This window comes from Piliocolobus tephrosceles, chromosome 2, assembly GCF_002776525.5.
Source record: "Piliocolobus tephrosceles isolate RC106 chromosome 2, ASM277652v3, whole genome shotgun sequence".
Taxonomy (NCBI): domain Eukaryota; kingdom Metazoa; phylum Chordata; class Mammalia; order Primates; family Cercopithecidae; genus Piliocolobus; species Piliocolobus tephrosceles.
Window position 1 is genome coordinate 148,400,661 of NC_045435.1, and position 20,663 is coordinate 148,421,323.

Sequence of the window (20,663 nt, forward strand, 5' to 3'; positions counted from 1 at the left end):
GGATCTTACTAATACCCTTGTTTTATAGAAAGCAATTTCTGTATTATTTATGGTCATGTAACATTACATCAGAGGTAGAAAGAACCACAGTTGCATCTTGCCTAATACATCACTTGAAAGATGAAGAAACTGAGTGAAGAGTCTGAAACGGACTTGACCCATAGTTTCAAGGCCACAATGTGGACCAGAAAGAGGGCATATGTAAAAGTAAGTTGGAGGATCTAGGAAAAGTCTAGGATCTAGGAAAGGGTCTAAGCCACTGTCCAGAGTACACATCCTAGTGGGCAGGGCAAATGTGTATTATAAGTTTGCCTACATAGCCACTTCTTACTTCGTCTTACCTTTGCAGGCTAAAACAGTAAGCTGGATGAGGTAATGATTCTACATAAGGGGAGCCCCATGTGTTAATCTTGCTCCATTCTTCTTAAATGCACGCTCTAGTGGGTTAATCTCTCAAGTCTCTTTTTATATGGAACCACAGAGACAACTACAGCTTTGCATCTAGACTATCTAATTAGTGCTTTTAGAATCTTCCAGTGTTAATCAGCTTATCTCTATTGTATTTCAGGACAGAACAAACAGGCAGTGATAGTTAGGCAGGCATAGTTCCTCCTCTTGCTATAAAAGAAGATGCTCTCTTACCACCAATCAGCATGGTGCAGATGGAGAAGATCTTTTCTGCATCTGTATTAGCAGAGACGTTCCCAAAACCCACGCTGGTGAGGCTGCTCAGCGTGAAGTACAGAGCAGCAATATAGGCACTTCGGATCGACGGGCCCCCCAAGGTATTGTTGCCATAGTACGGAGATTCCAGTCTCTTTCCCAACTCATGAAGCCAACCTGCAATGGAGGAAATAATGCAAATGAGAGAACAAAAAGTAAAGTCTCAGTATTAACACATGGGAGTAATGATAAATAAATATTTGGGGAGGTAATAATTTGCTCAGGGGAAGAAGAAGGTAAAAAGGAAATTAAAGGCAACTTATTAGATTTCATTCTTTAAAGGTGAAAATATAATTTTCCTCATGCTATTCTCTATAATACACACAGCATATAAACATGAATTCCAGAGTGGATTGATGGACAAAGCTAAACAAGTTACTCTAATGCAAGAAACAAACTGCAGGGATGGCTACTCTCAGAAGCAGTGATGCTTATTTCACTTGCCCTGTTAAGCTCATCTCATTTGGAATTATAAGAAGAAACAAAGAGTTGAATAAATATTTCAAAACCCAAAGTGATGATAAATTACAACAGCCATGAGTCTAGATGTCAGAAGTGAGAAGTCTAGAAGTCTAGGTGAGATAGACTTTATTTCCATTCTGTAAAACTCTTCCCCTTTGTATTCATTTGGGGAGGTATCCACTCGTCTTACAAATCTTAGCTCATGTTACTTTACTCAGAAAGTGTTCTCTGCAGTCCCATTTTAAAATCAGGGTTGAAAGGGGGAAAACTTGCACAAGTAATGAATACCTGTAATCTATCAGAACTGAAAGGCCCTCTACAAAATGTTTTATGATACTATGTATATATGTGTCAAAATTTATCAAATTAAATGCTTTATAAATATATATAATTAATTGTATATTAATTATGTTGTCAGAAAGCTGTAAACAACCTATATTAATAAACATGAGAAGATAGCAAGTATACACTTAATAATATTATCTAGAATTTAAACACAACACAAAAATCACTTTAAAATTATTTATTGAAAATATTTGTCACTTAAGATTTTATACTTTATAATTCTCTCTTTCTCTCTCTATGTGTGTGTGTTGTAACAAGCAATAACAATGCAACTCAACTCATAAGATTCATAAGGCTTTTTGTAGTGGATACTAACTACTACTTTCTAATAAATACTTCATTGAACGGCTGCTCAAGAAGAGATGAAAAACCATTACACTCTTAAGTAACAATAATATTATCATTATCAACTAAGCTTATATATGATAAAACTGTGCTAGGTAATTAAAATGCAAATTTGAAGCAGCTGAGAATTCCTTGAGACCAAGGAGAAGTGCTTAGGGGCAAGTACTGTGCCTTATTCCTTCTGTGTTGCTACAGAGTGTTTTTCAACCTTTAGCTTGCATCAGAAACACCTAGAGGGTTTGCTAAAGAGGGTCCAAACCAAGCATTTATTTGGTTGTTTTGGTCCTGTATTGTCTGAATGAAATCACTTTGCATATCATTTACTTTCCTTAATAAAATAGGATAAAAATGTGTGTTGGAATGCACAGATGATATGCTTGCTTAATGTCTGTTAGTTTACACATGTGTGAGATGGTGTGTCTCTGAAGTGGTTCAGGGAGCAACACACAAACAACTGACCTAATTTTGTTGGTATCTCTTTTCTGTCTAGCCAAGTGTTTTGTCTATTTTGAAAAACATCTCATTCTTTAAAAGGATTGCCCTAAACTGTGTTACAGCTGATGAAGCAGAAGCAATAATGATGATGAAAAAAATGGGTAACACAGAAAGGAGGTAACACCCACAAATCTGGGGATTGGCTATGTGGGCCAAATAAAACTTTTTCACAGAATGGCTCTTCTGAAATGAGAGCACATGTTCCACTGTAACAAGACAACATGTGACTGAACTGTTACAGAAGAAGCAATTTAACCAATTTGGAATCCAATTATTTTTTATGCTGGAGAAACTCATGTCTTTAAAGGAAAGGATGTCCTAGAACAGCCTGTTTCTGCTGCTCAAATATTTTTTTTCCTAAAGAACATTTTGAAGGAAACAGCATACACAACATAAAGTAGAATCCAGATATACTGAGTGCAGTGACTTATGATAAAAACAAAAGATATCATAAAATAATCTCATAATTAGTAAAATTGATTCCATGAATATAATAGGTTTATGAAATAAATAATCAATTTCAAAAACAGAACAACTCTTAAGAGTCATTCCTAGAAGAGTTTATCATTAGCATGATAATTCAGTCGGTGTATTTTTCATTGAATACTTACCATGGACCCAGTATTTTGCTTAATTACATACTTTTAATTCTAAACAGGAGTTTATTATTTTACTCTTTAGATTTCCTACAACAGTGTACTTTGGTTTACTATTTATATGTGTGCATTCACAATGTGTACAGATGTGATCTGTTTTATACAACAGATGTGTTCTTAAAACCTCTGATTTATGTTAGCATATGGTAAATTAACATGTTTTGGGTTTAATATAAGGAATGTGAGCATGTTATTTAAGGAAAACCTATAGAGAATCTCTGTGGTTATATAAAATACTTCAGTAATATGAAAAACCACCCAGTAAAAGATAAGCTTGTTAAATCAGATTTAGATGTTTGCTAAACAATATGTGTGTGGAGATAAAGGAGAAAAATAATCAGCAAGTACTTAATCACACCTATAATTCAAAATGGTGTTCTATTTAATTTGGTATGAATGAGCCATGTTGTAAAAGAAGTTAGCTAGCAGCAAGAATGGGGCACATGTGAGGGTTTCCTTGTTAGCAGGTTAGTACATGGTCAACATTTTACTAAGTGCTGCCTGTGCTCTAGATACTCTGCTAAAATGGTACATCCCATCTCATTTACGTGCACTAACCCTATGGAATAGGTACAATTACAGTCCACATTTTGGTTCATTATTTCATTAATAATCACAAAGACTTAGGAATTGTTATCTCTATTTTAAAGATGTGAAAAATATGGCTCAGGGACATTAAATAACTTGTTCAAAGTGGCATTATCAGAATTTTAACCCAGAGGTAATCATTTTGTTGTATTTTTTTTCCTGCAGTTGTCTTTTGGGCATATTTTGATTCTTTTTTCTTCAGTTTTATTGAGGTATAATTGATAAATAAAAATTGTATATATTTATAGTATACAACATGATGTTTTGATATACATATATGTTATGAAATGATTACCACAATCAAGCCCAGTAACATGTCCATCAACTCACATTATCTTTTTTTGTGTGTGGTGAGAACATTTAAGATTTATTCTTAGCAGTTTTCAAGCTTTAAATACACCATTAACCTTACAAGAGTTCATTTGTATAGTTATCTCATGATGCTGTACAAAATATCATTTCAAATTATCATTTTAAATTGCGCTATGTTGAGATCATTATTAAATAAGTTTGCACTTCCCACTTTAGTGGGAAAATGTGTCCCAAAAGCATAACCACATACCAGAGAAAATAGAATTATCCAAATGCAGTCTACAATATAAACATAGTATGCCTTGGTATTTAGAATCTGGATATTACTTTAACAGTAATTAAGAAGTGTCAAATGCAAATTCCAAGAATTTAAAAATACTCTTACTAACATTTGCTTCCTCTCTCTCCACAATTCTGAAGGTCCACTTAATCAACCTCATGGACTTCATTAGGATGAGAGGTGGAAAAGCACTGTGATGTTTGATGCAAAAGGTGGCAGGCGGTTTGCTGGGAGAGGCAGAGCATTGGAAGAAAATGATTATGATGGGGCACAACATGGGAGCTTCTCCACCCTCTTCAGCCTCCTAAGCAAGGGCCTGAAGCATGGGACTACTCAGCTGCAGAAGTGACTGAGAGATATCAGGATAAGTTTCAGAAGTCTAAGTGTGTGTGTGTCTTTATGTCTGTGTAAAGGGAAATGGAGTGGGATGGTTATTGGTGGAGTATTTATTACTGCTACAAATACTGAATAAGAGCAAATATCAGAGAAAAGCTTGAGATTTCATCTCTATTGCTCTTAAAATATCCATACTTCATAGCATTGATTACAAACATCATTGAAAAGAAACATACTTACATATCTGTCTCTGTGCTTCAAGGTTAATCTAGTGCCCATGACTATAATTTTTGGGGTGTTTTTGTTGTTTTGCTTTAAAAACACTTTTTGTTATGAGATAATTTTAGATTTACACAAAAGTTCAAAGTGTTCAGAGAGCACCTGAATAGCCCACATCTTTCGCTAGTTTCCTCCAGTGCTGATATCTTATGTTATCACAGCACATTTGTAAAAACTATAAAATTAACATTGGTACATTACTATTAACTAAACTATAAATTTTTCACATTTTAATTTCAGAAACAGAGTCAATGAGGTTAGAGACTTGGATCCCAAAGCTCACTCTGAACCCTTCACCCCTTTTCCGTTTTATGAGATGTGATCAAGGATAAGGCTAGAAGGGCACAAAGCTGTAACGGCATTTAGTGTTGATTTGTTGTTTTACTCAGAAGGCACCAGTAAATTTAGGTCTCAATTTGGCAGGAAAGCAGTTACTACTTGGAATTCCCACTAATGTCAGACTTTGAGTCTCACAAAATAAGAACTGTCTTACATTTCTCAATTAGTACAATCTACTTTTGAGATAAACATCCGAAACAAAAGTAATTAATCATAAAATAGTAAAGACTGGACTTAGAGTCAGGAAATTGGGGTCCTATGCTTGGTCTTGCTACTAATTGGGTAGCTCTGTGATCCTTCATAGAATTCCATTTTATAAACTTAAATATGAAGTGATTGGATTGAGTAATCTCTAGGTTCCCTTTCACATCTAAGATTTTGTGAAATAATATTCTGCAAAGCTTCTTCACAAATGACTGACCTTTTTTAAAGGCAAAATTCTGTGTAAAAAGTATGACTTTTTAAATTTATCTTTCATTTGTTTTAATTACTTGAGGGAAGATCCATCAGCAAATATTGATGGGATAAAGATGGCAGATTTTCACATTCTCATGTATGCATCACTTGTGATCTATTTCCATGCTGAACAACCTTCCAGAACAAGCAATATTATATATTGTTAGTACTGTCAAGAAAAAAATGTGGCACTTTTATTAAACTAGTCCAGAGGTTGCCAGTTCATAATAGTCTACATGAAGGTTGAAAAGTTTGTATGATAGGAAATTTTTGAACACTGATTACTAAAGTACAGCATTTCATTTAAGCAATGATTAATTGAAAGATTGTACAGTATTGTAAATTGCCAAAATACGCCATCATCACATGTACAAAAAAACAAAACAAAACAAAACAAAAAAACAAAAAAAACACAAGAAAACAAAAGACAAGCAAACAAACAAACAAAAAAACCCCTAAACAATCTGAAGCCACAGTTGAGCAGCTACTGTAGAGCTCTCTGGTTGATTCTAAGAAGAGAAAGAACAGGCCATCTGTTTCCAGCTAACTGGGGCACTTCCAAATGCCTCTTAAATCTCAGCTAATAATAGAAAAAAGTGTAACAAAGATTAGGCTCATGGTTAAGTTGGCAGAATATAAACTATAAACTGTTGCATTTAACCTTCCTACATGAAGTACTTACAATTCACAATGCTTTCAAATCTGTGCCCCAACATGGGCATTTATTTCATGGGTAGTTGCTCTAGTGTTTCTTGTGGCTTAAATAGGTTTGTGGGACATACATTTGTGCCTGAGCTCAGAGTATCATTTACAAAGGAAACTGTTTACTCAGTAAGAAAATCTTAACTGAAAGTACGCATCACTTGCATTACATCAGGACAAAAACATGTTTTAGGAAGGCAATTGGGGATAAAAATAAGTAAGTCCAGCCAAATTATTTTATTATTGATACGCTAAAGTTCATATTAATAATCTGCCTCAAATTTCCTTCTTGTCCTCTCTTTTTTCTCGAGGTTTCAGGCTGGTGAAAAGCTGGAGAGGAAAAATGAAGTGACAGGTCTCCTCTCAAATTTGCACATCATTTCTCAACTGTTTTTGGTAGTTTCCTGGCAGCCATTTTACTTAAAAGGATAGGGTTTTGCATCTATTGAAAACGAATCTCAAGTTTCCCTGGTTTGCAAAACTTCAAAAGAAAATTCTAATTATGTTTTTTTCCAAAAACATTGGAGGGGGATGCATTTTCTAACATCTCAATCATAAAAGTAAATGTAAAATAAATTAGACCATATAATATGCTTGAATATTGTATACAAAAATCCTGTTAGAGAGCTCACTGGATTTTGTTTACCTTAGCTTGGTATTGAAACTGTTCTACCGAAAGCAAACAAATCCCAAAACTAGCAGAAGTTAAAAAATAACAAAAATCAGAGCCAAACTGAAGGAGATAGAGACATGAAAAACCATTCAAAAGATCAACAAATGCCAGAGCTTGTTTTTTGAAAAAATTAATAAAATAGACCACCAGCTAGATTAATAAAGAAGAAAAGAGAGAAGATTCAAATAACCATAATCAGAAATGATAAGGGTGATATTACCACCAACCCCAAGAAAAAACAAAGAACCATGAGATAATATTACAAACACCTCTGTTCACATAAACTAGAAAATCTAGAAGAAATGGATAAATTCCTGGATACATACACCCTCCCAAGGTTGAACCAGAAAGAAATTGAATCCCTAAACAGATGAATAACTAGCTCTGAAATTGAGGCAGCAATAAATAGCCTACCAATCAAAAAAAAAAAAAACTTCCACGACCACACAGATTTCTGGCTAAAGTCTACCAGATGTACAAAGAAGAGCTGGTACTATTACTACTGAAACTATTCCAAAATCCTGAAAAGGAGGGAAGGAGGGACTACTTCCTAACTCATTCTATGAGGCCAGCATTATCCTGATTCCAAAACCGGGCAGAGGTACAACAAAGAAAGGAAACTTCAGGTCAATATCCTTGATGAACATCGATGCAAAAACCCTCAAAATACTAGCAGACCAAATCCAGCAGCACATCAAAAAGCTTATCCACCACAGTCGAGTAGGCTTCATGCCAGAGATGCAAGGTTGGTTCAACATACACAAATCAATAAATATGATACATCACATAAACGGAACTAAAGACAAAAACCAGACGATTATCTCAATAGATACAGAGAAGTCTTTTGATAAATATCAATATCCCTTCATGTTAAAAACTCTCAATAAGTATTGAAGGAACATACCTCAAAGTAAAAAGAGCCATATATAACAAACCCACAGCCAACACCAGGCTAAATGGGCAAAAGCTGGAACCATTCCCCTTGAAAACTGCAAAAGACAATGATGCCCTCTCTCACCACTCCTATTCAACATATTATTGGAAGTTCAGACAAGAGAAAGAAAGAAAACGTATTCAAATAGAGAGAAAATCAAACTGTCTCTGTTTGCAGATGACATGATTCTACATATAGAAAATTCCATTGTCTCAGCCCAAAAGCGTCTTAAGCAGATACACAACTTCAGCAAAGCCTCAGGATACAAAATCAATGTGCAAAAATCCCTAGCATTTCTGTACATCAACAATGGTCAAGCTGAGAGTCAAATCACAAATGAACTCCCATTCACAATTGCCAAAAAAAAAAAAAAAAGCAATAAAATACCTAGGAATACAGCTAACTAGGGAGATGAGAGATTTTGTATTTCTACTAAGAGAACTACAAAAACACGTCTCAAGAAAATCAGAGATGACACAAACAAATAGAAAAACATTCTATGCACGTGCATAGGAGGAATTAATATTATTAACATGGCCTTACTGCCCAAAACAATTTATAGATTCAATGCTACTCCTATTAAACTACCATTGACATTCTTCTAGAAGAAAACTATTTTTAAATTCATATGGAACCAAAAAAGAGCCTGAATAGTCAAGACAATCCTAAGCAAAACAAACAAAGCAAAAACAACAACAACAAAAAACAAAGCTGGAGGCATCATGCTACACAACTTCAAACTATACTACCAGGCTACAGTAACCAAAAGAGCATGGTACTAGTACAAGTATAGGCACATAGACCAATGGAACAGGATAGGAAATCCAGAAATAAGACCACACACCTACAACTGTCTGATCTGTGACAAACATGACAAAAACAAGCAATGGGGAAAGGATTCCCTATTTAATAAATGGTGCTGGGATAACAGGCTAGCCATATGAAGAAGATCGAAACTGGACCGCTTCCTTACACCATATACAATAATTAACTCTAGATGGATTAAAGACAGGAATACCATTTGTCCCAGCAATCCCATTACTGGGTATATACCCAGAGGTACATAAATCATTCTATTATAAAGACATGCATGTGTACATTCATTGCAGCACTATTCACAAGAGCAAAGACATGGAATCAACCTAAATGTCCATTAATGACAGACGGGATAAAGAAAATGTGGTAGATACACAACATGGAATACTATGCAGTCATAAAAAAACAAGATCAAGTCTTTTGTGGGAATATGGAAGGAGCTTTGTAGGCTATTGTGTTCAGCAAACCAACGCAGGAACAGAAAACCAAATGCTGCATGTTCTCACTTACAAGTGGGAGCTAAATGATGAGAACACATGGACACAGAGAGGAGAACACCACACACTGCAGCCTTTCGGGGGTAGAGGGTGGGAGGAGGAGAAGATCAGGAAAATCAACTAATGGGTACTAGGCTTGATACCTGGGTGATGAAATAATCTGTACAAAAACCCGCATGAAACAGGTTTACCTAGTAACAAACCTGTGTTTGTACCTCTAAACTTAAAAGTTAAAAAAAGAAACTGTTCTAAAGGACTTTTCTTCATGTTTCTAGGAAATGTCCAAGTCTCAAAAGGAAACACCAAGTTTTAGGTGTCAGCCTTTGTTAGAAGAGTGGATTCTGACTCATATGCATTTAAAAACATATAAGTAACTTTGTTTCATGGCTTGACAGGTGTGAAAAACAGTAAGTAGTGGGAGTTTGCCTGAACATTCCAAAATAAGTTTTCAGCCAGTGTGTGGTGAAGCAATTGGCCTTGAAGTAAACACAGGGCAATGACGTTGTCTTGGAGAGACCTAAAGTGGGGCACAGTCATTTTGAAAAATGAGAAGTATATAGAATGCAGAGAGACACCACGCAGGAAAACAAGAAATGCAGTGAAATGCAGAAGAGAAACATGAGTAGAGAGAGAGATGTGTCAGACCCCGGTAATGCAGTAAACCTTGATAACCCAGAAGGCAAGCAATGCAGCATATAAAAGTGCATACGTGCTCTTGTCTTACAATTATGTTGCCTGATTTTTTTATGTCTTAGTTCTGCCTCTTAGTGGTTATGTAATGCAAGTTTACTTATTCTTCTTCTGTCAATCTTCTTCTCACTAAAATGGAGAACACAATAGTAACTCACTTCATAGGCTATTGTAAGGTTAAGTGACACGATTCACATAAAGTACTTAGCAGAATGCAGTATTACATGTTGCAAGCACTCAATGTAAGGCTTTTATTAGTGCTGGTGCTGTTGTTTTAAATACGGGATTTCTGTTTTACTGAAAATTATGCAGACTTCAAAAATCCTTCATTAGTGAAAACCTATATAAAATATTAATTCAGCATCCCAGTTTCATAGGTAGAAAATAATGTACACAATTGCATCATTCTCAGAAATCAAAGATCTTGTAACATTCATATTTACAAATGACACTTTCCATTATGAGGTACCGAAGACATTAAATGGTTAAGACATAGACTCAGAATATTTTCTGGCATTGATTTGTTTTGTTGTTATTTGATTCCCTATGATAAAAATAGTATGTTGTAATGATCTTTTCTCTGTTTGTGTAGGAGATCATGATTTAATGTGCTAAGAACTTTATATATTATTTAATTTAATCTTACATCACATAATTTAATTTCTTACAACTCTAAGAACTATGTATTACAATCTAAAATGTTGACATTAAAATGTTGGTACTTAAGAAGGTTAAAGCAAAACAACCAAGGGTGGACATCTGTTAGGGAGAAGGACCAGGTTTTGAATCTGGGTTTGTCTGAACTGAAAGTCATTACACTTTTTAATATGCTCCTATCTCCTGATCCTTCTTGTTAGTCAAGGTTTTGATATTAATGAACTTCTGATAGACTTCATCTCTTTCATAGAAATAGCTATCCCAGTAGATTTTTCTCCATAAGTGCTCTTTCCTTCCACCTGCAAATAGGAATTTCTCACGTTGTCTACTGTCTACTTACTGTCTCCATCATCTAGGACTTGTGGTCTGCAGACCTTGTATTATTTTTATGTTGAATATGAAAACTTTTCTGAACACTTCCCCAGCCCTTCTCCCAGAAAACCTAGCTGTTATTCCAAAGGCGGCTGGTGGGAGGGTGTTTTAATGTTCTGTGTATGCAAAGATTTTGGTAACATAAGACCTTTTTGGAACCACAGACTGAACTCTCAGCAAATTCCCAATGACTCATTTTCTAGGAATAGAACTCTTTGGTTACTGTCTTATGAACTTTGCAAGATATTGATATAGGTCATACCTATGCTGTGAAGAAATTTATAACCTCATAGCTTTTGTTTATAAGAACCCAATTTTCTATGTAATTTCTTGGACCTTGTCAAAAATACTGAATAAACTAAGAACTTCAAATCACATTTTAACCATACAATTTATTGACATTTGACTTCTAATTTCACTTACAGACACCAACTTTCTGTTTAGAAATCCATTGTTTGGCAACTATAATGCCTTTTCAATGGATTTGAAAAAATGGAAAGAAGGACAAAAAGTGGTTTAGCCTCCAGCACGGCACACAAAAGCTGGTTTAATTCACATTATAACCAAAGTACAGTATCTGGTTTTAAATAGATAAACCTAACTAGAATTGACAGTGGTTTTTTTTTAAAAGCACTGTGAGAACAATGGGCCAATATCCTTTAAACATTGAAGGATATGACTAGTCGATATCTAGATCTAACTCCCCATCTTCCTTTGAAGATAGAGGCTGCTTACCCCTATTGCATTAATTTTTGTGTTCCTGTTCCTGGCCTTGTCCATTGGTACCCTTTGGTGCTTTGCCCTGTGATACTCATGATACTATATGAGATGAGACATTTTATTAATCAAAACCATGGATAAATCTGAATCACCAACTCAAGACAAAAGGGAAAGGAAAGGAGATTTGAGAAAGGAGAAAGATACACATCGCACGAAGAAGGAAATATTTATTGACTATAGAGCAAACGTATAGGACGAAAGGGACAAATGCCACAGGATCAAGAACAATGATATTTTTGATTCAAAAGTAGGCAAAAGTGGAAAGAAGAACTGGACTAAAGTGGCTGATTGCTAAGAAGCAAAGTCACAGTTTTGGATGTTCAACCTCCTCTGTTGTTCAAGACTATATCATATCACTTAGTCATGAGGCTAACAGCAAATTCAGCGGCTATGCACTCTAATATTTAAACTTACAACATTCAGTCAAATAACATCTAGCCCCTGGCCATCTATGGAAAAACCAAATTTACTTCGTATCTTGTATGTCATATCAATTTTGGGACAATTCTGATTATTTAGAAAGTTATTTCTGGTGCAGGGAACATCAGGGGCCCTAATATACATATCTACCTGAGTGGTTTGGGAATATCAAAACCATACAAGCCAACAGAAATTTAATTTGCACAATTGCCTAAATCTTGACCTACCAATTTGGAAAAATGTCTCCATCATACGTCATTGGGTGGTAATTTCCAGAAACTCCAATTTTGGGAAGCATGTTTTAATTTCCATGTGGCAAATTTTACAGGTGTCCTTCAGGGACAGAGCTCTCCAACTTTGGCCAGGTACCAGAAGTGGCAAGAGGCACAGCAACAATGGGAAAAGGGAAGTCCAAGAACACCAGAGCACAGCAGGAGCATAGCCCAGCAGAACCAAGGGAACAGCATCAGGGATTCTCAGGGAGAAGCTAAGAAGCCAGGGCTCCGGCTATTCCAGGCCTTGGTGGAAGGCAGAGTTTGGCTCCAGTTTCCACAAGAGCTAAGAATCCAGGAACACATGATTCTCTTTGCTGTCACAGCCCTGACACATTTAAAATCTAGTGTTGAGTCCAAATCTGCCTCCGTTGCTTCTCCACTCTCTGGCCCTATTTCTACTCTCTTAAGTAATATTACGGCAATTTTCAATGTTTAAAAATAAAATTGTCAACACCTCAGCTCCAGCTTCATCCCCTCTATATGGTAGTCTTTTTCAAGGTCATATGACACCACTTCCTGTGCCTGCTTTTCCTTTTCTGAACATTCTGCAGATTGTCAAAGCCTATCTTTGATATTTTGTACTAGAACTGAACTGAACACAGTCAACGTTGTTTTTCCTTCGTTTTTGCCAGCAATTGCCCCTTCATGACAAGATTTGATTCCTAAATATTCTGTTCTCACATCCTGTTCCCAGTCAAGTTTATTTTCAGACCAGTTCCCTTTGCATTTCCTTCCACTACTATTGAAGGGGAGACTTACCTTGAGCCAGGAGACTACAACATTAACTTCATTGAGTCCATCTATCCGATAGTCTCTTGTCCTTAATTAGCTAATTAAAAATTCTCTCCATTAAAAAATATTTAGTGACCATGCACAATGTTCAGGCTGTTGCATGAGATACAAAAATAAGGGAGAAAAGTCTTTATTATCTTGCAGTCTATCGGTGAAACTCTAATACAAGTGTAAATTCGGCAATATAAGGTTGACTCTACTAAGTCCTCCTAGCTGGATCAACCAGAAAGAGTTTAAAGAAGGAGGAAAATATTCAAATTGTACTGTACAGAATGAGTAGAATTGGATGCACAGAGACGGAGAAAAAGTACATTTAGGACAGTTGAAAGGACATGAATAATAATCACAAGGCTAGGTAAATATAAAGCATTTATGGGGAAAGAAATTCATGTGAATTGGCTCAAATTAATGGTACAGAACGAGAAGTCATGTAAAGTATATTTAACTTACAAGTTTTCAAACTTTAAATGTTTTCCTTTTCTTCCAAGGTATCAAAATCAGAACCCATAAGAAAAGCTTGGTTTGGACTGATATTTAATATAATGGCTCATTCTCTTCCTCTGTGTGTGTGTGTGTGTGTGTGTGTGTGTGTGTGTGTGTGTGTGTAACAGGGAAACCACAAATGATGTGGGGATGGATTTAGTATAATTCTTCCTAGAATCAGCGAGTTGGTTCAACTTTATTTTGAGATACTTATAATGCAAAAAATAATGCACATTTTAAATTTTAGAAATAATTTTAAGAGACTTTTTCATATAATTTTTGGCTATTTGTATATCTTCTTTTGAGAACTGTCTATTCATGTCCTTTGCCCACATTTTTATGGGATTACTTATTTTTTTCTTGCTGATTTGCTTGAGTTCCTTGTAGATTCTGAATATTAGTCCTTTGTCAGATGCATAGTTAGAGAATGTTTTCTCTCACTCTGTGGGTCATCAGTTTACTCTTCTGATCATTTCTTTCTTTTTAGGTCTAATCTACTTCCTTTTTGTTTTGTTGTGTTTGCTTTTGAGTTCTTGGTCATGAATTCTTTGCCTAAGCCAATGTCTAGATGAGTTTTTCTGATGTTATATTCTAGAATTTTTATGGTTTCAAGTCTTAGATTTAAGTCTTTGATCCATCTTTTTTTTTTTTTTTTTTTTTTTTTTGTCTTTGATCCATCTTGAGTTGATTTTTGTATAAGGTGAGAGAGGAGGATCCAGTTTCCTTCTTCTACATGTGGCTTGCCAGTTATCCCAGCACCATTTGTTGAATATTATATTTTTGTTTGCTTTGTTGAAGATCAGTTAGCTGTAAGTATTTGGGTTTATTTCTGCGATCTCAATTCTGTTCCATGGTCTGTGTGCCTATTTTTATAATAGTACCATGCTCTTTTGGTATCTATAGCCTGTTGTATAGCCTTGTAGTATATCAGGTAATGTGATACCTTCAGATTTGTTCTTTTTGCTCAGTCTTGTGTTGGCTACGGAAACTTTTTGGTTCCATATGAATTTTAGAATTGTGTTTTTCTAGTTCTTTGAAGAATAGTGATGGTATTTTGATGGGAATTGCATCGAATCTGTAGATTGCTTTTGGCAATATGGTCATTTTCCTAATACTGATTTTATAATGAGATACCACCTTACTCCTGCAAAAATGGTCATAATTAAAAAATCAAAAAATAATAGATGCTGGCACAAATGTCATGAAAAGGGACTAGTTTTACACTGTTGGTGGGAATGTAAACTAGTACAACCACTATGGAAAACAGTATGGAGATTCCTTAAAGAACTAAAAGTAGAACTACCATTTGATCCAGGAATCCCACTACTGAGTATCTACTCAGAGGAAAAGAAGTCATTACATGAAAAAGACACTTGAACACAAATGTTTATAGCAGCACAATTTGCAATTGCAAAAATATGAAACCAGCCTAAATGCCCATTAACCAATGTGTGGATACAGAAAATGTGACACACACCCACACTATACACACACACACACACACACACACACACACTGGAATATTAGTCACCAAAAGGAATGAAATAATGGCATTTGCAGCAATCTGGAATGGAACTGTAGACCACTATTCTAAGTGAAGTAACTCAGGAATGGAAAATGAAATATTATATGTTCTCACTTATAAGTGAGAGCCAAGCTATGAGGATGCAAATCTAATTAAACTAAAGAGCTTCTGCACAGCAAAAGAAACTACCATCAGAGTGAACAGGAAACCTACAGAATGGGAGAAAATTTTTGCAATCTACTCATCTGACAAAGGGCTAATTTCCAGAATCTACAAAGAACTCAAACAAATATACAAGAAAAAAACAAACAACCCCATCAAAAAGTGGGGAAAGGATATGAACAGACATTTCTCAAAAGAAGACATTCATACAGCCAACAGACACATGAAAAAATGCTCATCGTCACTCGCCATCAGAGAAATGCAAATCAAAACCACAATGAGATATCATCTCACACCAGTTAGAATGGCAATCATTAAAAAATCAGGAAACAACAGGTGTTGGAGAGGATGTGGAGAAATAGGAACACTTTTACACTGTTGGTGGGATTGTAAACTAGTTCAATATGGAAAACAGTATGGCAATTCCTCAAAGATCTAGAACTAGATGTACCATATGACCCAGCCATCCCACTACTGGGTATATACCCAAAGGATTATAAATTATTCTACTACAAAGACACATGCACACGTATGTTTATTGCGGCACTATTCACAATAGCAAAGACTTGGAATCAACCCAAATGTCCATCAGTGACAGACTGGATTAAGAAAATGTGGCACATATACACCATGGAATACTATGCAGCCATAAAAAAGGATGAGTTTGCGTCCTTTGTAGGGACATGGATGCACTGGAAACCATCATTCTTAGCAAACTATCACAAGAAGAGAAAACCAAACACCGCATGTTCTCACTCATAGGTGGGAACTGAACAATGAGCTCACTTGGACTCGGGAAGGGGAACATCACACAATGGGGCCTGTCATGGGGAGGAGGGAGAGGGGAGGGATTGCATTGGGGAGTTATACCTGATATAAATGATGAATTGACGGGTGCTGACGAGTTGATGAGTGCAGCACACCAACATGGCACATGTATACATATGTAACAAACCTGCACGTTATGCACATGTACCCTAGAACTTAAAGTATAATAAAAAAAATAAAAAAAAAAAAAAGATTACACAATAGGTATGCTGTACACTGCTTGGTGACAGATGCACCAAAATCTTAGAAATCACTACCAAAGAACTTATTCGTGTAACCAAAACCCACCTTTCCCCCAGAAATTATTGAAATAAAATAAAAATAAACATAAAAATAAACAATTTTAAGAGAAATAATAGGGAAAAAGATACTTAGCCTTTGAGATACTGTGGTAGAAATCTCTTGGAATTTATTTTAGGATTTATCTTAGGGTCATGCAGTCTGACCCAATAAATGTACAATCATGACAAAGCTTTTCAGTCTTTAGAAAAGATTATACTCAAGATTTCAAGTTGCTGGCATTCAATCCTTATACTGTTGTTGAGATAATAATTTCTAATCATTGTGGATCATCATCACTATGATGCAACAATTATAAATACTGTTAAAGATCTTTCAGGATATTGCAAAATTCCTTCACCTGCAGTGATTTCATTTAGAGTATTTTTAACCCCTTTCACTTTTCAGTAAACTAGGTAATCCATTTTTCATTTCAATTGCTTAAACTGATCAATCTCTTGGCCCTATCTTCCTTAGACCTCCCACCCCACTGGAGGTCTCAACACACTTTAATTTCTGGTTATCTGCCTATAGGTAATACTAGGCTGACTTCTTTGTGAACATAGGGATTATGGTCTCTCTTACACACTTGATTCCCAAGCCTAGCTCAGGATAAGGCACCGAATATGCACTCGATTAATATCTGTTAAATGATAAAAAATGTATTTCTAAATTGTAAACACCACAGAATAGATACTCTTGCTTTGCATATAAAACAGGATTTGGGTTTACAGAATGGTTAGAACTGCAGCCCCCACCAATACGTAATAATTTATCTTTAGGTAAATGAATTCTCTAAGTTTCAGCTTTTCCAGCTAAAATATGGAACTAAAAATGCCTTCTTGTTTGCTGAGAGCATTTAAGAAAATAATTTTGTAAAACATCTGGCACGGTGCATGGTGTATTGTTCCTGCTTAAAATGACAGTTCTTTCTTCACCTTTTCTGCAGTCTTCTATTACTTTGTCACAGAAAAACTGTATTATTTAAAAATAAGTTAGCTTTCTGATTTGGAAGATTAGTTGACAATTTTCATTATAAACTATGTATATATCTACAAATAAACATGTGCCAGTTGGGAAATTCAAATGTTAAAATACCATGATCTGTAAATGTAGATAGAAACTAAGATATAATGACTATTTCTAAGACATCAGTATCATATAGCAAAACCATATACTTTCTGATTTGTTCCACTGAGGTGTCTAATATCTGAAGGAGGATATTTTGACCCAACTGTTTGGATTGTAATGACATTTGACCTCCATCTCCACCTAGTTACCATCATTTGTACTATCTCATGTTCTTTGCATCTTGACCAAAGAAATAAACACATATTTTAATTATTATATCCAATTAGTAAACACAAGTGGCAGCAATGAGGCAAACGCAGTTGAATATGTTTAAAACAGAGTATGGTGAAATTGATTAGTCCTCCAAACAAAACAAACAAAAAAAGACCTGACTGGGATTATACATTCTTTAGGAACATTAAAGACAGCAAGCATTGATTTTTAAAAAATCAGACTTAGTAGAAATAATAAAAAATAAAATTAACATTGGCTAAAAATGCACAGATTAAAATTTGTAACTGATCCAAAGTTGATGAGAGAATAACATTTTCTTGGTGGAAATTAGCTCACTAAAACTTAAATTGACAAAAATTGGGCATTGTAGAAATGTTACTAAAAAAATCAATGTATCTGATATGAACTTTTAAAAATTGATTAGTGAATTAAATCTTTGGTAGTAAAGTTTATACCAAAAGAACTTAATAAAAAATAATTTCAATAAAATCAAAAAGGAAATATAAAGGAATTGTTTAACTCTACCATATAAGAATTTGATTTAAAAATTAAATTAGTTTAATGAAATTGTAGAAAGTACACTTTACATAAAAGTCATCCAGGTTGCTATCATTCTAATGAGAATGTCTGTATTAGAAAACACACAATAGAAATGTCCTTAGGGATCAAGACAGTGAAGATAAAATCAGCTTAAAATGGGAGGTTCAAAATGGTAGATGAAAATATCCTATACTTATTAAAATGTATTGAGTATTTGGTCAAATAAAGATTTTAAAAAAATTATCCAATTTGTACCTCTGAAAGTAATTATTGACTTATATGAAAGATTATTATTAAAATAATCCCATTTAGCTCATTACCCAAAGACGTAATATGTCCTTTCTAAAGAATAAAAAGTAGTTGTTGCACCAATTTTTAAAAAAGTATCAAATTCTACCAATTCTATAACTTGGCAGTGATAATGAATTGCAGTTCTTCTTTCTTTTCTCCCTCCTTCTCTCTTACACACACATGTGTGCATGTGTACACACACCCACAGTCAATATGGTCATGATATTTGTAAAGAATGACCACCATAAGATGGCTTTCTTATACCATTCACTAAGGGTTGATGGAGAAATCACAGTCACATATCCTCAGCTGCCAACAAAATAATACTAGATTTTCATTTAAGTATCTCTAACTCTTCTGAATCCCGATGTACCATGGTATTATTTTTTGGATTTTGGCAGATATATTTGTATTACTATGCACATTTTTGTATGAAACATATAAAGCACTGTATTGGAGACTAGAATCATGTGCTGTCACCTGTAAATCAGACACGAATCAACTCTTTGAAATCATTTTTATGGATTACTCCTGAGTGGGTCACAGAGTCACGACATATTCCAAAATATACCATTTCAGTCACAAAATAGCTTTTCAATCTGTAAACCTAAGCCATTATGTTTTAAAAATTAATGAAATTAGCTAGCACTAAAACATGATTTTATGGGCAGATGATAAAATTAGAAATACCGCCCTCCCTCTGTGCGTCACAATCAAAAAAGCCAACCTTGACAGAATTCCATTTCAGGCTAGAAAGATTGCTAAAAATAAGCCTTTAATCCCTGACCATCAGCAGCAGGTTTTTGGTAGAGACTGCAAGCAGTTCAGGCACTGGCTTCGATATAGCAAAAAAGTTACATAAAGTTTATTGGGAACAAAATAAGCTACCATAGTCATTTAAATAAAATGTCATCATTTTAATAATAGCAATGATAGTTAAAACAACCACAGCAGCAGTGGCAGCAGTAGCAATGAACATATATTAAGCATTTAATCACTCTACATCACTTAATCCTCATAACAACCATATAAAGTAGCTAACACTGTTGCTATTTTACAGGCTGTACCCTAGACAGCCTATAAAATTTAAGTATCTCATAAATTTTCAATGATAGTAAGTACAGGGTCTAGGCTTTGGAGTCTGAATTTAGAACATATATTCTTAAAAACTGTCATATGACATTTTATCCTAAACACAGGTTCATTGAGAACTGTCAAGCCAAAGGTGAATTTTAAGTATCATTATAATAGAAAATGAATTTAGAGATGTTGAAAGCTACATAAAGCTAAATAGGAGTTAATTTTTATTTTTGCCTTTAGTATTTCAATCGACTGAACCTTCTGGTATCCCATTTTTGCTTGAGTTTGGTGTAAAGGATAGGAGTATGGATAAATATAGTAGGATGTGAATCCACCAGTTTTTAAAATGGGTGCCTTTGTAAATATTTTCTATCTTGAATAAGGTTCTGGGCTCTGAGTTTCTGAGAAATTAAAATTGGGTTTTGTTTCTATCTTTTCTGGCTAATTTCAATGAAAAAATAAGAAAAAACCCAAGGACTCTCATGTTCAAGTAAAGGCCATGTCAGCATAGATATTTTGGCAGTAGCTTCTTTAGGGCTGAAGGCTGCATAACACATTTTAATTACTTCTTTTTGTGACTAGATGGAAAAACCCTAAATACAAAGCAAACAGCCACATATACATGCATGATGAAAAACAGAGAAGAGGTATTACAATTTTATTCCAGATGTCTAACTAGTTTAGATAAAATGTTTATCTCTCATTTCCTATCATGTATCTATGAGTTATGTTCATGTTTGTTAAAATCTCATATGGGGAATGTATTCTGGTGGAAATTCTTTATAAATGCCAAAACGCTGTTATGGAAATATTCCCACAATTAGTATAACAGAATACCTTTTCACTAGTGCAAGTATAGAGAGCACGAGAACTTTACCTAAAAACAGCATTGGTATTTCTTTTCACAAGAATGTGCAGCTGGATGAAAATCATTTGGCAAATATTG

General features: G+C 34.8%; 1 protein-coding gene across 1 annotated transcript in view; it reads right to left on the reverse strand.

Annotated features, from left to right (window-relative positions):
- Nucleotides 1-20,663, reverse strand: part of KCNH8 (potassium voltage-gated channel subfamily H member 8) — a 383,990-nt gene that overhangs the window by 85,869 nt on the left and 277,458 nt on the right. The window contains exon 8 of the mRNA XM_023207239.2: nucleotides 643-840. Within this exon, the coding sequence (XP_023063007.1) occupies nucleotides 643-840 (198 nt within the window). The remainder of the gene's footprint in view (nucleotides 1-642; nucleotides 841-20,663) is intronic.